The sequence below is a fragment of the Cajanus cajan genome, chromosome 3 (assembly GCF_000230855.2).
Source record: "Cajanus cajan strain Asha chromosome 3, NIPB_CcT2T_4, whole genome shotgun sequence".
In the NCBI taxonomy this organism is placed as follows: Eukaryota; Viridiplantae; Streptophyta; class Magnoliopsida; order Fabales; family Fabaceae; genus Cajanus; species Cajanus cajan.
Genome location: NC_138519.1, coordinates 3,963,886 through 3,986,264, shown reverse-complemented (window position 1 = coordinate 3,986,264; position 22,379 = coordinate 3,963,886). Strand labels below are relative to the sequence as shown.

Genomic DNA, 22,379 nt, shown 5'->3' with positions numbered 1-22,379 from the left:
AATGTGGTCAGTGGCACCACTATCAAGTATCCAAGAACTAAAGGAATAAGGAGATTTATTACCAGTGTGTGTTGTCATGTTGGAAGGAATAACAGAGACTTGATTTGAAACATTGCCAGTGGATTTAGATTGTTGTAAAAGAGCTAACAATGCTTGACACTGCTCAGGAGTAAAATTAATTTGCTGAGGCTATAATTCTGCCTTTGAACCTTCATGATTCTGCTCACCATCATCATTAGAACTTGCATTTTGAAATACTGCATTAGCATGACTTTGACCATGGTTCTGATTTTTAAACTTGAAATGAGGTGGGAAGCCATGCTTTCTATAACATGTATCAATGGTATGTCCTGTCTTTCCACAATGACTGCAAATTTTAGAAGCATTTCCTCTTCCATAGCTTCCTCTTCCATAGCCAGAACCTCTTCCATAATTTGCAGTGTTGTTTTTATAGCCCCCTCTGCCAGTAACAGCCATTGCCTTGGACTAATCACCAAAAATTTGTCTCTCTTGTTGTATAACAAGAGAGAAAACTCTATTCAAAGATGGCAAGGGATCCATCAATAGAATTTGAGTTCTAACAGTCAAGTAGTTATCATTTAGCCCCCTTAGAAATTTAATAACCTGGTCTTGTCCTTTATATTTAGCAACATTCCCAAGAGCACTACAGGTGCATTTAAAAGCACAAAAACAAGCAGGTAATGGGCGCAAAAGATCAAGCTCATCCCAAAGAATTTTGAGCTCAGTGAAATAGTTTGTAACACTTAACTCACCTTGTTTGAAAGAAGAAATCATCTCTTGAAGATCAGTAATGCGAATCATGTCTCCTTGTGAGAACCTGTCCTTTAAATCATTCCATATGTCGAAGGCGTTGTCCATACAGATAATGCTCTGTGCAATGGATGGAGAAACAGCCTTGAGCATCCAGGAAACAACCAGCATATTGGCTCTCTGCCAAGCTGGAAACAATGAGCTGGTACGAGTGGGAGCTTCTATGGTTCCATCAATGAAACTTATCTTGTTCTTTGAAATGAGACTCATTCGAAATGAATGTGACCAATGATGATAGTTTGGCCCCTCAAGAACATTCGGGACAATGAGAAAGGAGGGATTATCAGATGAACTGACATGGTAAGGGGAACTAAGGTCTTGTGAGGGATCAATAACTTCAGCCATGTGTAAAAGTGAGGGATCAATAACTTCAGCCATGTGTAAAAGTAGCAATCAGAGCCCTGAAAATCAGAGCTCTGATACCATAATAGAAAACAAAAAGATGATCGGGAGAGAAGAAGGAAATGATACCATATCCTTCTAGAAGCTTGTATCCATATCCTTTGATAGGCTCTGATACCAGATGGTGTTCCTTCTGGCCTCTTTTTCCTTAGAACAGAAGAAAAACCATTCTGATCATGGATTGCTGCTAAAAAACCAAAAACTTGGAGTGTACTGTTTGATTGTTTCTAGAAAGCAAAAACTAGAAGTTTGTGTTTCACTAATTAAAAGTTGATTTTTCATAATGTAAACATGCATGAGAATGTAATATTTCTGTGTTTGGTTAAATAAAACTTTGTCATTGCGACGAATAGTGTTAACTAACACATTTTTTTTTATATATTCTTTTGTTATGTATTTGATAAATATATTAATTATCGTAAATAATAAATTAGACAGAAGTTAATATCGGATTTAAAAATACTTAAATAATAATTATTTAATTTAATTTTAGTATTAAACAAATAATTTAAAAATATTTAATTTGTTTGAGATAATGCATGAGAAAGTATAAAATTATGAAAGTCAAGAACATGTAGGAGATCAATTAAGAATTCAAATTTATATAATAAAAATAGTTAGAAATTGATTTCACTAATTTTCTTTATATAAATCTTTCCAAATTTTCAGTCAATTTTATAATTTAAATAGTTGATTCAATAATTCTCAAATATATTTAAACCTTAATTTTATAAGTTAAGTAATTCTGAATTACTTAAGAAAAATTTTAATTCTTTGACAAAGTTTGTTAAATAACTCACATTAACACCTAAAAATTAATTGATAAAGTTTATCTTATTCTTAATAATAAACTTTATCAATATTTTATCTAAATCGTAATTCTAAAGGGTTTTTCAACTTTAGATAAAATTATAAAATCATACAATGGTTGATTAGGTCACAAGAAACATTAAATAAAAAGTAGAAATGATTAACTAGATAAGGACATTTATTGAATGTGAAGAAGGAGAATTACATAAGTATATATAATTGCATCAATCTCTAATAATAGAGATTTAGTCTCTTATGACTAAGAATTTCACACAAGAAAATAAGAGATCTTCTAGTGAACCGTGCTTACAAGATTGCTCTCATAGAAATTCTCTCTAATCTCCCAAAATTCTAATCATAAAAGTATAGACACTAAGCTTATCATGAAACCTTGATTTATAATAATTTAAATGGACTTTTGTCTGTGCATGCTCATTTAGAGTGCTCAAATGACTTACTTAAGCGAGCTATCAAATTCTACCTGGAGTTGTTGCCTTTGACTTGTCTCACTTAAAACACCCTTCTTAGTCGCTTTACGCGAATTTTTCATTTGTTAGTTCAATTAGAGTTAAGCGACCCAGCATATACTCTTAAGGATAATCTTTGTGTAAGTTCATTTAGAGTGAGTAATTGTGTCACTTGAAACGTATTCCTTTAAAGAAGGTTGTTCAGTGCACTCAATTGGTAAACAAATTTCTTTGAAGAAGCTCACTCATAACACCCGGTTGGTTGGTTTGGAACTAGCCTGAGTTGAATCTTTTGTAACTTCAAGTTATCTTCTCCTTGTCAAAACTTTAACAAAGAAATCTATTAAAAATATCTAACATTAAACAATTTTATCATTTAAATAAAATTAACCCTAACTACATATTTGTTGAAAAAAAATAAGACTCTAAAGTATAAGATATACTTAATGATTGTCTAAATTAAATAAAATTTACATATTTGACAATTATCATCTTTGTTACACATTTTTTTATTTGTTAAAATTTATCAAAAATTACATAATTATGAGTCTGATTTGTTAAATAAAAAATGAATGCAATTTTTTTTTATCAACTTTAATTAATAATAAAGTGTGTTAAAAAAAGTTATGAGATATTTTATATATTAGCTTATAATGAAAGAACGAATCATATCTTAGGCAATAATCATTCGTTATATGAATGGCATAACTCGTGTTATGCACGACATATGCGTCATCTGATGTGTAATTCAATTTTTTTTTTTGTTTCAATTATTAATATGAAAATTACATGGTCATGTTAAAACTAATCGATATTAATTTTAATGTAATTTCACTTTTTATCAGATAGTCATAGTAACATTAATCTATATTGTTTGAAATCATTTTATACAAATTATAATTTTTTTTATTCATACAAATTAGAATTTAAATTATCTAAGAAATTGTTTGAATGTAAATATTTTCACACAGGTTAACTTGTTTTGGGTACAAAAATGTAAATGAGAAAAAGTATAGTCGACCATAGTGGGAGTCGAACCCACGACCTTCTGATCCGAAGTCAGACGCGCTAATCCACTGCGCTATACGGTCAACTTACACTTGCTTTTAAATAGTTTATGCCACATCAACCCATATGATGCTATATTCAAAATTTTCTATTTTTATCTTTTTCAACCGAATGAGGTTAGGAATTAGAAGTCGTTTTTTTTTAAATCAAAATCATTAACTCATTTGACTTATTTATTTACAATATAAATGTTATATTATATATATTATTATTACATAATTTTGGTTATATTATTATACATATTTAATTTTATTTAATATTTTATGTTTATTATTCTAACTTAAAGAATTGAATTTACATACTAGTGTAGACTAAAAATGTAATTAAATTATGTAATAATATTATTTATATGATATAATGTTTACGTTATAAACCAAATAATCTAAAATAGTGTTTGGTAGAGATGAAAAAATAGAGAGAAAGATAATAATAATAAAAGTAGGTAAAAAATAAAATTTCCATACTTAATTTGTATGTTAAAAACTTTAAATTAAACGATTAAATTATCAAAATTTGATGTAGAATGTGAGTTAGTGAACAAAATAAATTTAAGTAAATTTACTCTTAAATTAAATAGATTTCTCTTCATATATATATATATATATATATATATATGAAATTCTAGGAACGAGTCTACATCAATAAATAATATTTTATATCAAATTTTAACTATACAACTATTAAATTAAAAAAATTTAATATATAAATTAAATCTTTAAATTTTTTAAAAATTTAAAAATTATATGATAATTTATTCTATTAATTTAAATTAATGTATAAAATATTTTTATAATTATTCGTTAATTTAAATTAATAAAATAAAATATTAAATAATTTTAAGTTTTTAAAAATTTAAAAATTTATATATTAAATTTTTTTTATCTTAATAATTAAATTATTAAAATTTAATATAAAATATAAATTATTAAATAGAATAAGTTAATATAAACTTATATATATTAACACTTTTGAATTTATTTGATGGTGATGTTAAGTATAACAAATTTTTTATTCAAGGTTAAAAGAAAAAGTTGGGAAAGTAGGGGTGGAAAGGAATGGAAATGGAGGGAAAAAGGTTTTTCGTGGCAGTTCACGTGGGCGCCGGTTTCCACTCTCCGTCCAACGAAAAAGCCCTCAGGTCCGCCATGAACCGTGCCTGCCTCGCCGCCGCTTCCATCCTCTCCGACGTAACGTAACCCAACCTTCCTCTTTCTCTTCTTAATTTCTCTCTTTCTCCACTCACTGCTCACTCCTTTCGCGTTTCTAGGGTTCGGGAACGCGCTTAGACGCCGTCGTAGCCGCCATTCGAGTGTTGGAGGACGATCCGAGCACCAACGCCGGCAGAGGCTCCAATTTGACTGAAGACGGCGGCGTGGAGTGCGATGCCAGTGTTATGGACGGGAAGTCCGGAGCGTTTGGGGCCGTTGGAGCAGTTCCAGGTACTTGCTTTCATATTACAATTGCAATCGTTGATTGCGTCATGGAATATGGATACATACATTAATCGAAATCGAACTCTGTTCTTTGGATAAATGAGAATGGCCTCAGTTGTGTATTTCGTAAGCTTGAGTGGTTAATAGTCAATGGCACTCCTTTAATGAGCTTGTGAGTGAATAAGAAGTTATGACATGAAGCTCAGCTTGTGGACTTAAGAATTTGATGAGATAAACTTCTTCAAAAACACTTTTAGGATAAAAAATATGTGTTTTGAGTTGTGTAGAAGCTAATTTTAGTTTCTAGAAAAACTTATTTCATTTTTTCTTCTTATTTTTCTCTCCTAAAAGTAATTTTTGAGAAGTTTATTTAGACGTGTGCTAGGAGTGTTTGGATAAACAACTTAATTAAGCATGTATTGAATAAGTGTTTGACTATTTTGGATAAAAGTTGGGAACATGCTTCGGGGGATTTCAATGCACATTCTTGAATTCCAAGGAGAATAAAAGTACCTTTGAGCTCCCGCAATTGGCATCCAAACATGCACTTTATCTTGTAAAAGTTGTTTTTATAATCAAATAGGAATAGAGTTAAACTGTTTTGATGTAAGCTGTAAGGTGTTTTCATAAGCTATCTTAAAGACTTTATTGAAATAAGCTGCAAAAAGCTCATGGGCATATCATAGGCTGTTTTCATGAGCTTTTTCAAACACTTAAACAAATGCTTGTATCATAAGATAAGCCCAAATAAGTTGTAATTAAGTTCTTCCAAATGTAACCTTAAGTCCTTAAGTGCTAGAGGTGTTCATGGATCGGTTTTTTCAAAAAACCGATCCAAACCGAACTGTTTTATAAAAGTGGATCGGATAACCGATCCATTTTTTATAAAGTGGATCGGTTTGGTTTTTTTAAAATATGGATTGGTTTTTTTTAAATTGGATCGGTTCGGTGCGGTGCAATTATCCACTTTTTACTCGTATATGGATCGGTTTTTTTAAAAAATCAAATCGAACCAAACTGATCCACTTTGTAAAAATGGATCGAATAAATGAACAATTTTATAAAGTGGTTTGGTTCGGTTTTTTTTTCAAAATGGATCGGATTTTTCAATACGGATCGGATCGGTTATGGATTGGTTCGGATTAATTTGGATTTTTTGCACACCCCTATTAAGTGCTTATTTAGTTTAGTTGGCGGAGAGTGAAAATGTATATTTTCTATGACAATGTGTTTGGTTCAGTTTATTTTGGAGAAGTAATTTTTTGAGAGATGTCAGGGAGTGACACTTGCTAATGCATTATTTCTAACACACTCTTTAATATTGAAAAAAAATAATGTAGGTCCCACTAAATATTGTGCAAATCATTCCCTCAATAATCAAAAGTGTGTTGGAAAATGATGTATTAGAGAGGGTGTTGTTGACATTTATTTCGTTTCTTTTACAACTCCTAGGAGATCTTTTGCAAAGTAATCATAGTAAAAATTGTTTCTCATAAACTAATCCCAGCCTAGCATGCATCAGCATGAATCTACAGTGTGCAAAATAATGCATTTTCACTTCCCCCACCGACATGAACAACTGAGCAGATCCTAAATATTTACATTGCTATGCTGGTGATCTAATGCTTTATGGATGGAATGTTGTTTTAGCTTTACTTGTTGCTTGCACAAGACACGGGAATTTTGCTGTTGTATGTCAAGTTTTCTGTGTATTTATTCCATTCACTATAGACCAGGTGTTCGAAATGCTATACAAATTGCTGCATTTTTGGCCAAAGAGCAAGTGATGGGATCTCCACTGTTGGGTCGAATTCCTCCAATGTAATCACTACTCAACATTTCTGCATTTCTAATCAAAGCATTTACATAACTGCTAGAGATTCGCTGCCATAATTAATATTTGAGAAAGCCTTCCCCTTTTCACCTCAAACAAATCCACCTGGTAATATCTATTGTCAGACTTATGGGAATTTGTCTTATTGCAGCTTCTTGGTGGGTGAAGGGGCTCGCAAATGGGCCAAGTCTAAGGACATTGCTTTGCCACCAAGCATAGAGGAGGCCAATGAGGTCATATTTTCACTTATGATTTAAATTCTGCACTTGTAGTCAAACTTATTATCAAATCTTGTCATACTACTTTAAAATCATAACTTCGTCACTTTGTATAACAGTGGCTGGTCACTGAAAGGGCAAAAGCACAATGGATAAAATATAAATCCATGGTTGAAACTGCTAGATCTAAGATAGAGAACACACCTGAGGGCAATTCTTCGGTCTGTCAAAGTACCACAATTCCAGGTATTTTAATAGCAAACTTCCACAAGACCTTACCCTACTTTCTGCTTCCATAACAATAAAGTCAATAAACAGAAGTGCTCCAAATAACCTGGACAGATCCATTGCTCATGAAAATTAGCATAAGCGATTAGCCTACTACCCTAAAAGCAGTCTTACTGAGAAAGAAGATGGTGTTAGTTGTCAAAACTCTTGAAATCGCATGACTTATTGTTAGGATATAAAGCTAAGCATCTGCAGCAATTTTAGATCAGTTTTCTACACCTAAACTAAAACCTCCACCTGAGAGGACATCTTAAATTTGCTTAGGCATTTAACTGGCTGGGTTACAGATCAAGTATTGGACAAGATATTTCAATGCAAAATATTGGAGCTCGGAAAAAATGATCTCATTCAGGATCTTTTCTCCAAGCCTTCAATTATTACAAGTGTGATGCTGATAGGTCCATTATGCATGTCTATAGAAGCATGGGTAGAAGAATGTGAGAGGAAGGAATGGGCACAATGAATCGGGCCTGCAACATTTGAAAGAAGGTAGAGGCATGTGGCAAATGTTGGAGTAAGGGAGAGGAGAAATAACAGAATAGGACATGTGGAGGAAAGGGAATGGAGGGGAGTGTCGGGAATCTATGTGAATCATGAGAACGGATATTGAGGGGAAAGTAGGCCGTAGGAGGTAGTTTTGGGGGGCATTTTGAGGTCCAGGCTGGTATGGAGAGTAAGTGGTTGGTCCTTCTCTCTGGGTATCTTTCTGTGTTCATATCATCTAGTAAGGAGCATTGCTCCATTTCATATGCTATTTTCATTGCTGTTCCTTTTATTTAGAACCATTGTAAGAGGATATATCCTCTTTTTCTGTTCAATCCAGAATATAGATTTTTCTCTTGTTTTGTGAGTTCATTACTATCAGATACTCCTTATGAACTTTATTATGCCAAAGCCATGCCCCCTTGTGCTCTTGCATATGCAGATTGTGCTTTGGAAGATCGTGTAATGGACACTGTTGGGGTTATTTGTATAGACAATGAGGGGCATGTAGCATCTGGAGCCTCCAGTGGTGGTATTGCTCTAAAGGTGAAGAATTATTTTCTTCGTTTTCTTTTCTTCTGGTGCTCCACACTTCCATATTAAAGTGGTAAGTTATTACTCATAATTATATATTCAAAATATCCAACAGGTCAGTGGACGCATTGGGTTGGCAGCAATGTATGGTTCAGGTTGTTGGGCATCATCTAAAGGTCCCTTTGGGGCTCCATTCATGGCTGGTTGTTGTGTATCTGGGGCAGGAGAGCACCTAATGAAAGGATTTGCAGCTAGAGAGTGTTGTGTTTCATTGTCACTGTATGATTGTCTCAGATATCTATTTGTTTTTCATGATAGGGAGAGAGTTTTTATACAGGACTTGTCCGTGTGCTTAAGTTGTTGTGTCTTCATTGATATCATGGAATGGAATATAATCGTATAATTATAATTATTATTATTATTATATATCACATTTGAGACCTTTTCTTTTACGATTCAAATGAGCTGGTGTTTCTGAATTAGATTTCAGCTCAGAAATAAGGGGTGTATATTCAAAATCTCAATGTCTATGCCTGTTATTCTGTTTGAAGCCGAGGACATGCGATAAAAGGATGATTTTCATTGAAATTTAATTGGACACATTTTATGCTATAATATGGGTCACTGGATATTGTGTTGGACACATGTTAAATATCATATTGTTAAACTTTTCACTTAAAAATTTTAAGGAAAGAAAAATCCATTTTTTTTTTATCTTAAATTTACTTGTGCAGAAATGGTAGGCTAGGATTTATCCAAGTTCCACCGTTGTTTTTCTCGGGTGAATATGGAAAATATGATCTCTTGAGCATCCAGCATAGTTTCTGTTATTGGCTTCAGAAATTGCAACTTTTGAATTTTACGCATTGTTGTATAATTTATTGTGTGCTATAGCAATACTCCATGCAGTGGATTTTTCTGATATTGAGTTTCCTTCAGCTCACAGTCTGGTGCTGCCTCTGCTTGCACAAAAATTTTACGGTCTGTTGTTGAGGATGGCAAGCAATGTGGTACTGATAGCAGTGCAGGGATCTTGGTTGTGCAGTCAGATGCATCTTTACCAGTGAGTCCCTTCATCTTTTCCTGTTAATAGTTTTGTGAAGATTATTTAATCTGTCATTTTCCTTAGGATCAAGGAAAATCTTCAAGGCTGAAGGCTGTAGAGATTGCTGCTGCATACACTTCCTTGTCTTTTGGAGTAGGATATTTTGGAAGCTCTATGGAACGGCCCAAGGTAGCATAGTTATGACTTTGTGATTTACCATCATATAAAGATTTCATAATATTATGTTTTCTAAATTTGAGCTTAAGATATTAATAAAAATGATTATGAAATCATCACATGACGATTCAAATATCTTACGTAAAGTAATGTTTTTCCATTGTCCAGGTTTCAATTCTTAGGAGTACAAAACAAAGCAGAACGTCAATAGATCAATTTGGAGCACGAATAGATTTTTCAAATGGATAGCGATCAGATATAATCAGTGTTGAAGACATGAAATTCATGATTCAGATTACTTGATTTTCCCTTGAATTTTTAGTTTCCATTACTGGGCAGTACATTGGTGGATTGAAAATATGTAATTTCGCCGATGCAAAGCGAGACTGCTGTGGAAGTTTTTAATTTTTATACATATTTTTAAAAAATAATTTTTGATTTAATTATTCAGTGATAAATTTTATTATACTATTTAATTTAATTTATTAGTAAGATTATATGGTTTTAAAATATGTATACACAAATTTTATTATATAGATCGTGTGAGAAGTTTTATTACTCATTTACTATATTATAAGCAAAACTATTTTACATTTGCTTTAATTTCAAACAAGAAATACATTGAATTGAGTATAGAAATTGAATTGGATTAAATAAGTTTACTCTCTCAACATTTTAAGAATTTAAATTTTAGTCTTAAATTTTATTTTTTTGTCAATTTTTACTCTTCTATTAATTTTGTCACATAAATTGGTCCTTGAGGTAAGTTTCATTTATTAAGTAATGATTTCTACTAATAATTTATAACTAATTTTGACAATTAATATTCATATTAACTGTTTAATAGATGTCAAATCATGACATATAATTTTATTAATTTATTGAAGGATTATTTTAATAATATCTTTTATTTTTGAAAAAGAATATTTGACCATAAATAAGTAAAAAAAATGTGTCATATGATTTGATATTTACTAAATGAATATTAATAATTAAATTAATTATGATTTATTAGCATCCATCTTCACTTAAGAAATGATATTTAATTCTAAGGACTAATTTATGAGATAAAAAATTATTGGATGACTAAAAATTAACAAAAAATTTAAAAACAGTAAAATTAAATTCTTGAAAAGTTAAGGGATTAAAAATGTATTTAACCCAATTAAATTTTATTAAAATAGCATGATTCGGTTAAAAAAAACTTTTTGATGAAAATAATAATAATAATAATAATGAATTTATACATTCAGTTAAAGATTAATTTTTTTTAGTTTCGATTGTTTTTGCATACATCAGATGAATTTGTTTGTTTTTTTTTATTCACAACTAATTAGGAAAAAAAATTAATATAAAATCACTTTTAAATTTTCTCCTCAATCCCAATATTTAAGAATTAAGGTGAATGAATTAAAAAAAATTGTATTTATCTTAAAACAAAGTTAAATTTTAGTGAACATTAATTTGATATTCCTTCCGTTTTTTTATTGTCTTTAAGGTTATGCACAAGAATTGAGACAATGATTGATATTTTAGTTTTTCAAAGTATTTATTACATATTTTCCTGTTATATCTTTTAGGTAGTTGGAGAAGAAATAGGTACATTAGAAAATAAATAAACACATTGTTCAGTAAACATGCATTAATTATCAAGGATAAATATAAAAAAAAATTAATAAGTCAATGATTTTAGAAAAGTGACAATGAAAAAAATAACAAAATCTGACAAAATGACTATGAAATAAAAATGGAGAGAGTATAAGTGATTTTATTTTATTTATAAAAAATGAAGGTAATATCTTATTAAAAGTGTTAAACTATGTTGAAAAATTAATTCTTTTTTTAATGAATGTAATATTTTAAAATATTATTAATAATACTGTAATCGTTGCTATTGTTAAAAAAAGTATTTTAAAATTAAATTTTTAAATTTGATATGAACTATATTTAAGGTAGTGATAGAATGAATGATCATAGATCACGTAAATATCACTTAACTATTTTCAAAAAAATTAGAAAATTAAAATATAAATTTATAAATTATATATTAGAATGAGTTAAAATATAAAGTTTTTTTTTTTTTTTTAAGTTTCTGAATCTTTAAACATAATCCTCCGGATCTATTTTATTTACAATCATCAAAGGTTGTTACTATAAACTATAAACAATTTTATGCTTGTATTTTTTTAATGTTGTATTCTTTAAATAAAGAGATTTAGTTAGAGCTGTCAAAGTGAGCCGGGACCCGTGGGCTAACCCGGCCCACTTTGACCCGGCCCACCCGGGCTAAACCCGTGGTGGGCCGGGTGGCCCACCAACCCACCATTTTTTTTTTCAATAAAAATTTGAATATGATTTGTAGTTTATTTTGTATGATGATATATTGAAAATTTTTATTTTAAACTTTTATCATGATTTGTATTTAATTTTGTATGATGAATTATGACTTATAACTATTAATGATGTTAATTTTATGACTATTATGTTAATTTATAATTAATTTAAAATTTTGAATTTTGTTAATAATTTTTTTTTAATTTTTGGTGGGCTGGTGGGTTGGCCCGTATAACCCACCAACCCGTGGTGGGCCGGGCCGGGCCAAATTTTTTTTGAAAAAATTACAAGTGGGCCGAGTTGGGTTGGCTCGTTTTTAAAGTGGGTCAAGGTGGGCCGGCCCACATGGGCCGGGTTGGCCCGTTTTGACAGCTCTAGATTTAGTGGTAGAATTTATATCGAAAGAGTCACAGCGACATGTTTTGACCATTTTGATCGTTGAGACAGCCAAATAGCGACAATCATTAGTTAAGACAAGAGACATTCACCACACACTTATATTGGTCTCGACATTCCCAACTAGGATGGCAACGGGGTGGGGCGGGTACGAGTTTAATTATTAGTTAAGTACATACTCATACCCGTACCCGTACTCGATTTAATATATCAAGTTTTATCCGTACCCGTACCTGTAGCCGGTCAAACCAGATATTCTTCGTCAAAGTCGGGACAGGTTCGGGTATTACCCGTGGATACGGGTATATTTGCCATCCCTATTACCACATACGCCATGGTCTTGGTAGGCAAATGAAGTGGCCTAATGGTTTAAGATGAGTGACTGCTGATGCTTCTGACGTATAAGAACCCCGTTGAAAATGTTCTAAAATAACTGAGATGGCCAACACAATTTTATGATTGGAACTCATAAAATTAGTTATGTGTCTAAAAAGGGAAATAAACGAGATTAAAAGATTATATTGTCATTAGTAGTTGTATTACTTAATTTAATCAGGAATAAAAGTTCAACAGATTCAAATATACTATTATCAATTTAAATAGTTACATAAATCAAGATAAAATTATTATTTATTTATTACATATCTAAATACTTATGTAACTTAGTATGAGAATACCTTTTATCAATTAGGAATTTTACAATAGTACCCTCAAATAGGTACACAATTTAATTAGTGTCCGATTTTCATATTTAATTAATTTAGCTGATTATAACATATACTCTGTACTATGTTCCTCTTAATTAAGGTACATGAAAAGGACATTCAATTGAAATAATACAGAGATGATATTAAAAGAATAGAGGAGGAGTGTTTTTTTTTTCTTTTTCTTTTATATGTGAGAAGAAAGATTAAATATATTTTTAATTCTTTAACTTTTATTAATCTTTTCTAATTTTTAAACAATTTTTTTTTACCAATTTTAATTTCTTAACTTTTATTAATTTTGATTTTTAGTCTTTAAACCTTTTCTCATTAACATTTTAGTTCTTAATTCTTAAATTTTTTGTTCACAGAAAAAAATTTCAAGGATTAAAATCCAAAAATTTGTTTAGAAATTAAAAGGAAAAACTGATAAAAAAAAACTAGAAACTAATTAAAACACATTTAATCCTTTTAATAATTACAATGAAACTCACTAAAAAGTTATTTTAAAAATAAAATACTTACCATTCAATTTAATTCTTATTTTTTTTATTAAAAAACACTTAATATCTTTAATTAAAAAACACAAATGTCATAATGAGTGCTGGATGCCGAGTTGAATCTTTAATGCTGGTATAATTCTACTCATTATAAGCTCATGGAAGAGGAAAAAAGTATTATCAAACATAATATTGATCACTTATTTTAATGTATTTGTATTTGTTTGTAATATGTGCAACTTAAATAACTTTTATATTATATTATTAATTTAAATTATATATTCAATAATATAATATTTATATAGATATTACATATATTATTTTGTGATATTAATTATAAGTATATTATATATATATATTATTTATATTTTTAATTTTTATTAATATATAATTTAACATGTAATTTTTTAATGTATTTCTTTGTACAAAATAAAAATAAAAATAATTTTAAATAAGATGGAAATTGAAATTTAAGATGGGGTATGAATTTATTGAAATTTATAAGTATAAAATATATTTAATATGTATATTATTTTAAAAAAATAATAATAAAATTCAACTTTTGACCCACTAACCTAGTATCTTAACCAGTTTGATGATCGGTCCAATTTTTAAAACTATGATCTACATGATTATGCTTACTATTTTTTTTACACTTTCTGATAACTTATCATTTACCAAGTTTTATATTGAATGTTTTTAAACTAAATAAATTTTTTTAATTTTATTTATAACTTTTTGAAACACAATTGTTAATTAAAATTTTATGATCAAACATTTAAATATATCATTGTATAGTAATTTATTTAATCATTGTTTTACAATAAAATTGGTTTCAAATTTAATTTAAAAATTGAAAAATTAACTTATTTTGATAATAATCAAAATTAAAATATTATTTATGATTTTCTATAAACATCACATGTATTTCAAAAAAATAAAATTTTAATATAATTTAATACTTTTATTGAATTAGTTCTATATTTTCCTTTTGTTTATGTTTGACTATGGGAACTTTGTTTAAGATTTAGGATTTCTTTATCATGTCTTTTTTAGTTGAAATTTTTTTTGCGGACTTTGAAAGACTTTATAGAATTTTCATGACTTTTAAGACTTTGTAAGATTCTACGAGATTTTAAATCAGGATTTTAATAAATTACGCAAGATTTTTAAGTCGGGATTTTAATGGATTTTATGGAACTTTGTGAACATTGAATTTTTTTATATACAATAAAAGTCCAAGATTTTTTTTCATATATTCAAATTTAAAGATTCAAAGACGAAAATAATAAAAAAAACACACAACGATGTCGGGATAAATAATAATAATAATAATAATTCTCCGTAATATCATGTCCTCCTAAATAACATTTACCTACAAAGGCTTAACTGTTATATATATATATATATATATATATATATATATATATATATATATATATATATATATATATAATATTTAAACATTCATTTATTCAATTAAAAAAATACTATATAGTATAGACAAATATCTCAAACTCAACAGTTAAAGGTGCTAGTTAACTATGGTAAAGACCTTTAAATCTAAATTGATTATAAGGTCTTGAAGATTTACAGTTGATTGTAGAGATCATGATATCAATTTCAGCTTTCAACTTTTCCTTTTCTTGACGCGTGTTATAAAAAAAATTACTACTTAAAAGTTGAAATTTCAAGCCTTTTTTTGTGTTATATATTTGAGGAACAAACTCAACTAAATAGAGCAAGTCAATTAAAGAGAATGGAGAAAAAAATAGAGCAAGTCAATGACATTGTCATTTATGTACTGAAGTTTCACCAAATAGGGAAATGGAATGAGAATAATAGTATACTATTATATATGAGTAGTAGTATAGTATTATTAGCAGAGAAAAAAATGAAGAATACAAGAGCATAGAAAAAAAAAATAAAAAATTCACTTGAAAATTCTCGAAGCACTTAAAAAGTCACTTCAAACAATCCTCCCAAATCTTATGGGTTTGGATGTGATTGTTTTATGAATTTGGTATTTATAGATATCACTAAAAAGTCCTTCAAAATCTCTCTAATACAAAAATCCTTTAAAATTCTTATATTTTTGAATACCAATGGATTGTTTTTAAGTTGTAAAAAGTCTCAAATGAATATGAATTTTAATGGACTCTTTAGAAAATCTTGAAACTCCATATTGAATACCACTGAATTATTTTTAAGTAATATAAAATCCTGATTAAATACCAACGAACTTTTTTTACTTAAAAAAGTCTTTTAAAATCTTAAACTAATACACCCCGTAGTTTATACCTATTTATTTAGTTTTGGAACTTGTTTTATCATAACTAAAATGTAGTTTTAGTTTTTTTATTTTTGTCAATCCACAATTTTGGTTCTTTTATTATAAAATAGAGATATTTATCTCTCTAATTTTAAAAATACGTGTTAGGTTAAAAGGAAATCTTAAATTCCTTTAATTTTGTTTTGTTATTAACAATAGAACAAAGTTTTCAAAATGATCAAGACAAACCTTCTAAGACGCAATCTACTAGTAAAATGTATCCTAGTATAAAACGAAAGTCATATTAAGATGATTTTGTTATAGAATAAGATGAATCCTTAATCATAAAAAAATATATGCATTAAATTTTTATCATTTACGATTTTTAAACAAGAAATTGACTACATTTAAATGTTTTTAATAGAAAATTTAAAAATACTTCATCAGTACCAAGAATTTACAAAAAGGAAAGAAAAACATTTTTACATCAAAAAAGAATAAGCAAATCCCTACAAACACAAAAAATAATTTTTAAAGTTGTTTTAATACTACATAAACCTGACACGCATGATTCTATCTACTCGATGCCTTCTTTAATCAGAAGATAGACATTTAATGTAAACATTTATTACATCAACGAATACTTCTCTCTCAAAAAGTAAATCATGAAGATAGACGAAACAAGCTATGAGAGAGAAGCCCAATGATTCGCAATAGCCATCTTCATTAAAGCCTTATTAAAGGAGGTTTGGAGTTTAGAAAGAAATTGGCAACAATCTAGAATGAAATATTATTTCTTCATTCTTTATATAATCTTTTTACTTAACCTATTGTATCAAGTCTTGAAAGGAAGATGAAACAATTTTGTAAAGCTTTATAACTTTAAGTTATTGGATTTGAGCCTATAGAGGCTTCTCTATAAAAGAATACTCATTATTTGAGTTTGAAGAAGTTTGTTTGTAAAATAATACTCAATATGTTGAAACTTGGAGAGACTTTGTGTAAAAAGAATACTTAGATAGTTGTTTGAAGAGATAATTAAAAGAATACGTAGGATTGAGGTAGAAGTGATTTGGTAAATAATACTTATATCTTTAATAAGATAGTGAAACTTGATTTGGTTGGATCAAGAATTAGACGTAGTCTTAGTGATTGAGACGAACTAGTATAAATTTCTAAGTTTATTCTTTGTTTCATCTACCCTCTCATATTTGTTATGTTATTACTTCATTGTTCTACGGAAAGTGAAACTTTTTGAATAACACTATTCAACCCCCTTCTACTATTTCTCTTTTTTCCATAATACAAAATTTTGTTTCTCATGTCAAATTAACATCTATTAATCATTAAGTTTTAACATTTATACATGCTTAAGTTATATGACATTTAATAACACGACATATCAAAATAAAAAACTACAAAAAAATTAAAATAATATTTATTAATAAAATAAATATCAATTACTCGTTAATTAAAATATATTTAAATGAGAATCTTTTGTATATTTTTTTAATTTTTATTCCTATATGTCATGTTACTAAATATCAAATTACTTAAAAGAAAATTGATGTGAGAAACTGCAAGTGGACAATTGTCGTCAAGTAATAAATTATCAATCCACTGAAACTACGTGCTTGATTGTGTAATTATTAATATTTAGTTAAACTTAAAAAAAATAGAAATAAAAAAGAATAATTAAAGATTAAGTTGAGAGTAATCTTATGATCGATTGTAAATAAAACTTAGAAGTTAATAAAACAATAGTTTCAAGTATAAGAAAATTTTAGAAATAAGGGTTTATTCAATGAATTTTCATATGTTCAAATGTTTTTACTTATATATTTAATTGTTCCCCCTTAAGGTAAATTAACCTAAGTTATCCTTCACTCTCTCTCAATATACAAATGTGTGTTTAATTGAATTAACTCTTACTTTCGTGATAGTTATTTTCAATTAAACCCATTATAATTTATATTAATTTAGTTGATCTTTGAAAGACTAAACCTGCGCTCTCGTGGTTTAAAGCCTAAGTTTATTTCTTTATATTCCAATATTTAGGTTCACTTCTCAGCACCTCCCTAAATATTTAAAATTATGAAAAATAGTGATTAATCGTTTAACATATATAATTTGTAAGGAAATAAGATCAAGAAGAGAACAATAATTAAATAACTGAATAATTCATAAAAGCATAAAGGGTCTCATGGGCTAAGCCTCGATCCCAGAAAAAGAGACTACTCACACATGTTCATAGTAGTTCTTTCAAAAGAAAAAAAAAAAAGATAACATAAGAAGAAAAAAACTTAAGAAATGGAGAAACACCAACACAAATTCCTCTCCTTCAATCCCTTTATCAAAGCATAAAATCAAAAGTATTCTTCCTAGTTCCAATAGTCTAATTTATAATTTAAAAAAAGCATAAAAGATAAGCCCAAAATGAAGTCTTAATAATAAGATAAAATAAAATATTCTAAAAGATAATGTGTAGTAGTTAGTTTGTGTCACGATGACATGTTCGGCCTTTGATGTTCTTTTTTCTTTATATATATTGTTGGGTTGGTCATAGGTGTGATTGGTTAGTCATGGTCGTGACCTTTTCTGTCTTGTCTCTTTTCTTGTTTTTCGTGATTGATCTTTGATGAAAAATCATATATTTACCTAATATATACAAATAACAAAGAAAACCAGACACATAATGAGCATGAAAGAAAAAGTGAATTTAAAAGCAATTCATATGGTAACTACGTTATATAATGCATGAATGTACTTTTAATTAATTAAAAACTTAAGACCAAAACATGATAAAAATGCAAAACATCAATAATGTCAAAATTTAACGATTAATGAATATTAGATTGATTATATATAAGACTAAAATTCCATATTTATAAAAATAGGAGAACTATATATCTCTATTTTAAAATAAAGAGACTAAAATTATATATTAAAAAAATAGAGAAACTTTTTTTTTTTGAGGGGAAAATAGAGAAACTAAAATTGTAATTTAACTTTTTATTATAAAGTACGTTAAGTTTTATACAATAAATTAAGGTTAATGCTAATCTTTTTATCTTGCATGGGAGTTTTATTTATAATAAGCCTTATTTTATTACTATATTGTATTAAAAGATTTTGTGGTTAAAGGATGTCACATACACCAACCAAAAAAAATCTATTTTAATCTAAATAAAATAGATAAAAACTAATACATTGAAATACATTAACATATGCACTAAAACTAATACCTATTTTAAAATAAAGAGATCAAAATTATAAATAAATTAAAATACATAAATCAAAATTATAATTTAACCTTTTATTATAAAGTACATTAAGTTTTATATAACAAATTAAGTAATGTTAATCTTTTTTTATCTTGCATGCCAGTTTTTATTTATAGTAAATCTTATTTTATATTATATTAAAATATTTTGCTGCAAAAGGATGTGACGTGCACCAAAAATCTATTTAGTATAAATAAAATAGATAGAAACTAATACTTTTTACATATTTCAAAACAAAAAATTAAGACAATAAATTCATAAAATAAATTAGATCCATTCTGAAGGTCTACAAAATTTCTGTTGAGAGGCTATAGAGGATTAGATCCCTCTCTCACTCGTAGACACAGTACTTAACTACTTTTACAATTGTGTTCCAATTCGCTCCAGATTGATCTATTGACGTTCTGCTTTTTGTTTTGTACTCCTAGGAATTGAAACCTGGATTGATCATGCACAATGCAAAAACATTACTTTACGTAAAGATATTTTAATCATTTTGTATTTGATGATTTCATAATGAGCATCTTTTTAATATCTCAAGTTAAAATTTAGAAAAAATAATAATACTATGAAATCTTTTATGATGGTAGATCACAAAAGCATAACTATGCTACATTGGTTGGGATATTCAAATCAACAATGTAATGAAGCGTAAAATTGATAAATTCCTGCAAAATAATCCCCCATTATAACAAGCAGGCTAATTAAATCTTCTATACATATAAATCACACATTTATTGAAATCAAACTCAATATATAAGCGTAAAATCTCATGCATTTACATGCCTTCCAAGCTTAGTTATAATGCACAATTTATTCATCAACTTGACTTTTTTCTTCTTTTAGTTTACATTGCATGCAAAGAATCTAATATGCCAATACTTTTATTCAACAACACAATATATGTATTAGGATTTAATCACAATACCAACTTTAGTCTCTTATAACATGAGTAAGATGACTTGAATTGCAATGGAAATTGGAAACACTTTATATTTATACCTATTATAAAAGAGATATACGGGGAATAATTTTTTTTTAATGAACTATTCTCCTTATTTATTATAAAAAAATAAATAAAATAATCACTCATATTTTTTAAGTAACTATTCCTAACCACACATTCAATTTAATTATCTCTTTTAATTTATTTATAATTTTTAAAATTAAGAGATATGGAGTGTCTTTTTTTTTTCTTCTTCCTACTAGTAGATATAAAGTGTTTAAAAACAAAAAAACTTTTTTTTTTATAAGAACCAAAAGAATTAAATGAATTTGTGAGATATCGTTAATTAATAATATAAAAAAGTTATCTTAATAATTGATCGAAAACTATGTATCTTTCACCAAACTTTGCATTTAGAAGTCACAAATAAAAATATTTATTTATTATTGATTTTAATTATGATATGATTTATATATTGAAAAGTGTTTATTTATAATAAATTTTAGTTGTCCTAAAAAAAAATAAGTTTAAGTTAAAATAAGAATTTATCCTTTACATTTTTTCACATACTAAAATATTAGTTATTAATTTTATTAACTACATAAATTATATTGAATTATGCACTAATATTACTTCAACTGAAAAAAAAAAAAAAACAAATATATGTAATTTTGAAATTGATTGAAAACTATGAATCTTCTAGCAAACATTGCGTTGAAAATTCATTGATATTATCAAAACATTTAAATTCTCCCATATGATGAAACATTGTTTGGTGGGAAGCCATTGTTAAATCCACCCATTTGATGAGGCATGTTGACCACTGGTGGGTTCATATGGATCATTTCTTGTGTCAAATGCATTCTATGTGGTTGTTGCATTGCAAGATTTGTAGGAGTCCGGTTTTGATGGTAAATTTGGTGAGGAAGTGAATGATGCACATTATGTATCTGTTGCATTGCAAAATTTGTAGAAGGAGCCCAGCTTTTCTGGCCAATGTGCTGAGGGACTGAATGGTGCATATTAGGTGACTGTTGTATTGTAAGATTTGGAGAAGGAACCCTACTTTGTTGGTTATTATGGTGAGGAACTAAGTGATGCACATCATTCAACTGTTGCACTGCAAGATTTGTGGAAGGAACCCATCTTTGTTGGCCAATGTGGTGAGGGACTGAATGATGCATATTGGGTGACCTTTGTATTGTAAGGTTTGGAGAAGGAACCCTATTTTGTTGGTTATTATGGTGAGGAACTAAGTGATGCACATCATGCAACTGTTGCACTGCAAGATTTGTAGAAGGAGCCCATCTTTGTTGGTCAATGTGGTGAGGGACTGAATGATGCATATTAGGTGACCTTTGTATTGTAAGGTTTGGAGTAGGAACCCTATTTTGCTGCTGGCTATTAATATTGTGGTGAGGGACTAAGTGATGCACATTATGCAACTGTGGCATTGCAAGATTTGTAGAAGGAACTGAACGATTCATTGGGTGTGATTGTTGTGGTATTGTAGTCTTTGGAGAAGGAACATTCTGATGTACGTGATGGTGAGAGACAGGCCTTTTATTTTGCAAAGTTATATCATGAATACTTTTTCTTTTCTTCTCCTTGCTTGACCCATTATGACGAAGAAAGTATTTTTGAGCATGACTTGCAACTTGAGCTGATGTTTTTGTTTTAACATAATATCTTGAAATATTTTGCCAATCTCCCTTCCCACATTTCTCAAGTCCAAGCAAAAATAACCTATCACAAACACAACCAAATGTCATATTAATACTTTGACCATAAATATTTGAAACATTTGTAAATATTTAATACACAAAAAGCATGAAATAGAGAAAAAAAATAAAATTAAATAATGTTAAATATTGTATAGAAAAGTAGCATAGGAAAATAAATAAATAAATAACATAAAAACTAATATTTCATATAATAACTTAAACAAAGTTAAAAATTTAAGAGGAAATGATATTTAATTCTCAAAACTTTACGCTCCTTTTACAAAATACATATTCGAAATTCTGATTTTTTTTCCTAATTAACTCTTAACTTTTATTTTATTTGCAAATAGTCACTATAAACATTAATTATATATAAATTAATATTTAAATCTTTCTTCTTCTTTTTTTAAATGAATGACTTAATTTCAATTTCATCTCAATTATTTCTTATAATTATTCATTTTATAAATAATTAGTGAAATCGATACATAAAAATGATGTCTCTGAAAAAAAATGATAGCCTATAGTAAAAAAAAATTAAAATAATTAATTAAAAGAAACTGTTTGCAGTGAAATTTCGAAACTTAAAAAGATAAGCCGATTTTAATTTTAAAATAAAATTGAAAAAA

The 22,379-nt window shown here is 28.1% G+C and overlaps 2 protein-coding genes and 1 non-coding gene across 3 annotated transcripts; 1 reads left to right on the top strand and 2 right to left on the bottom strand.

Moving 5' to 3' along the window:
* Positions 1-486: 486 nt before the first annotated feature.
* Positions 487-1,209, bottom strand: LOC145955969 (uncharacterized). Its single transcript, XM_083071520.1, has one exon. The coding sequence runs from the start codon at positions 1,207-1,209 to the stop codon at positions 487-489; it is 723 nt and encodes a 240-aa protein (XP_082927646.1).
* A 2,318-nt stretch (positions 1,210-3,527) lies between these two features.
* Positions 3,528-3,601, bottom strand: TRNAR-UCG (transfer RNA arginine (anticodon UCG)). The gene has a single exon. It is a non-coding gene; the product is annotated as a tRNA-Arg (tRNA).
* Positions 3,602-4,604: 1,003 nt separating this feature from the next.
* Positions 4,605-10,033, top strand: LOC109813412 (N-terminal nucleophile aminohydrolases (Ntn hydrolases) superfamily protein). Its single transcript, XM_020377597.3, has 10 exons — positions 4,605-4,765; positions 4,846-5,017; positions 6,748-6,832; positions 6,997-7,078; positions 7,183-7,309; positions 8,277-8,380; positions 8,484-8,647; positions 9,308-9,431; positions 9,498-9,602; positions 9,759-10,033. Exons 1-10 carry the CDS (start codon positions 4,634-4,636, stop codon positions 9,837-9,839), a joined length of 1,176 nt encoding a protein of 391 aa, XP_020233186.1. The 5' UTR covers positions 4,605-4,633; the 3' UTR covers positions 9,840-10,033.
* The last annotated feature ends 12,346 nt before the right edge of the window (positions 10,034-22,379 follow it).

Excerpts from the sequence above, each read along its gene's own strand:
- LOC145955969 (XM_083071520.1), bottom strand. The coding sequence starts at position 1,209 with ATGGCTGAAGTTATTGATCCCTCACTTTTACACATGGCTGAAGTTATT.
- LOC109813412 (XM_020377597.3), top strand. The coding sequence starts at position 4,634 with ATGGAAATGGAGGGAAAAAGGTTTTTCGTGGCAGTTCACGTGGGCGCC. Across the intron at positions 7,079-7,182 it reads GCATAGAGGAGGCCAATGAG|TGGCTGGTCACTGAAAGGGC; the intron begins GTCATATTTTCA and ends TTTGTATAACAG. Across the intron at positions 9,432-9,497 it reads AGTCAGATGCATCTTTACCA|GATCAAGGAAAATCTTCAAG; the intron begins GTGAGTCCCTTC and ends CATTTTCCTTAG.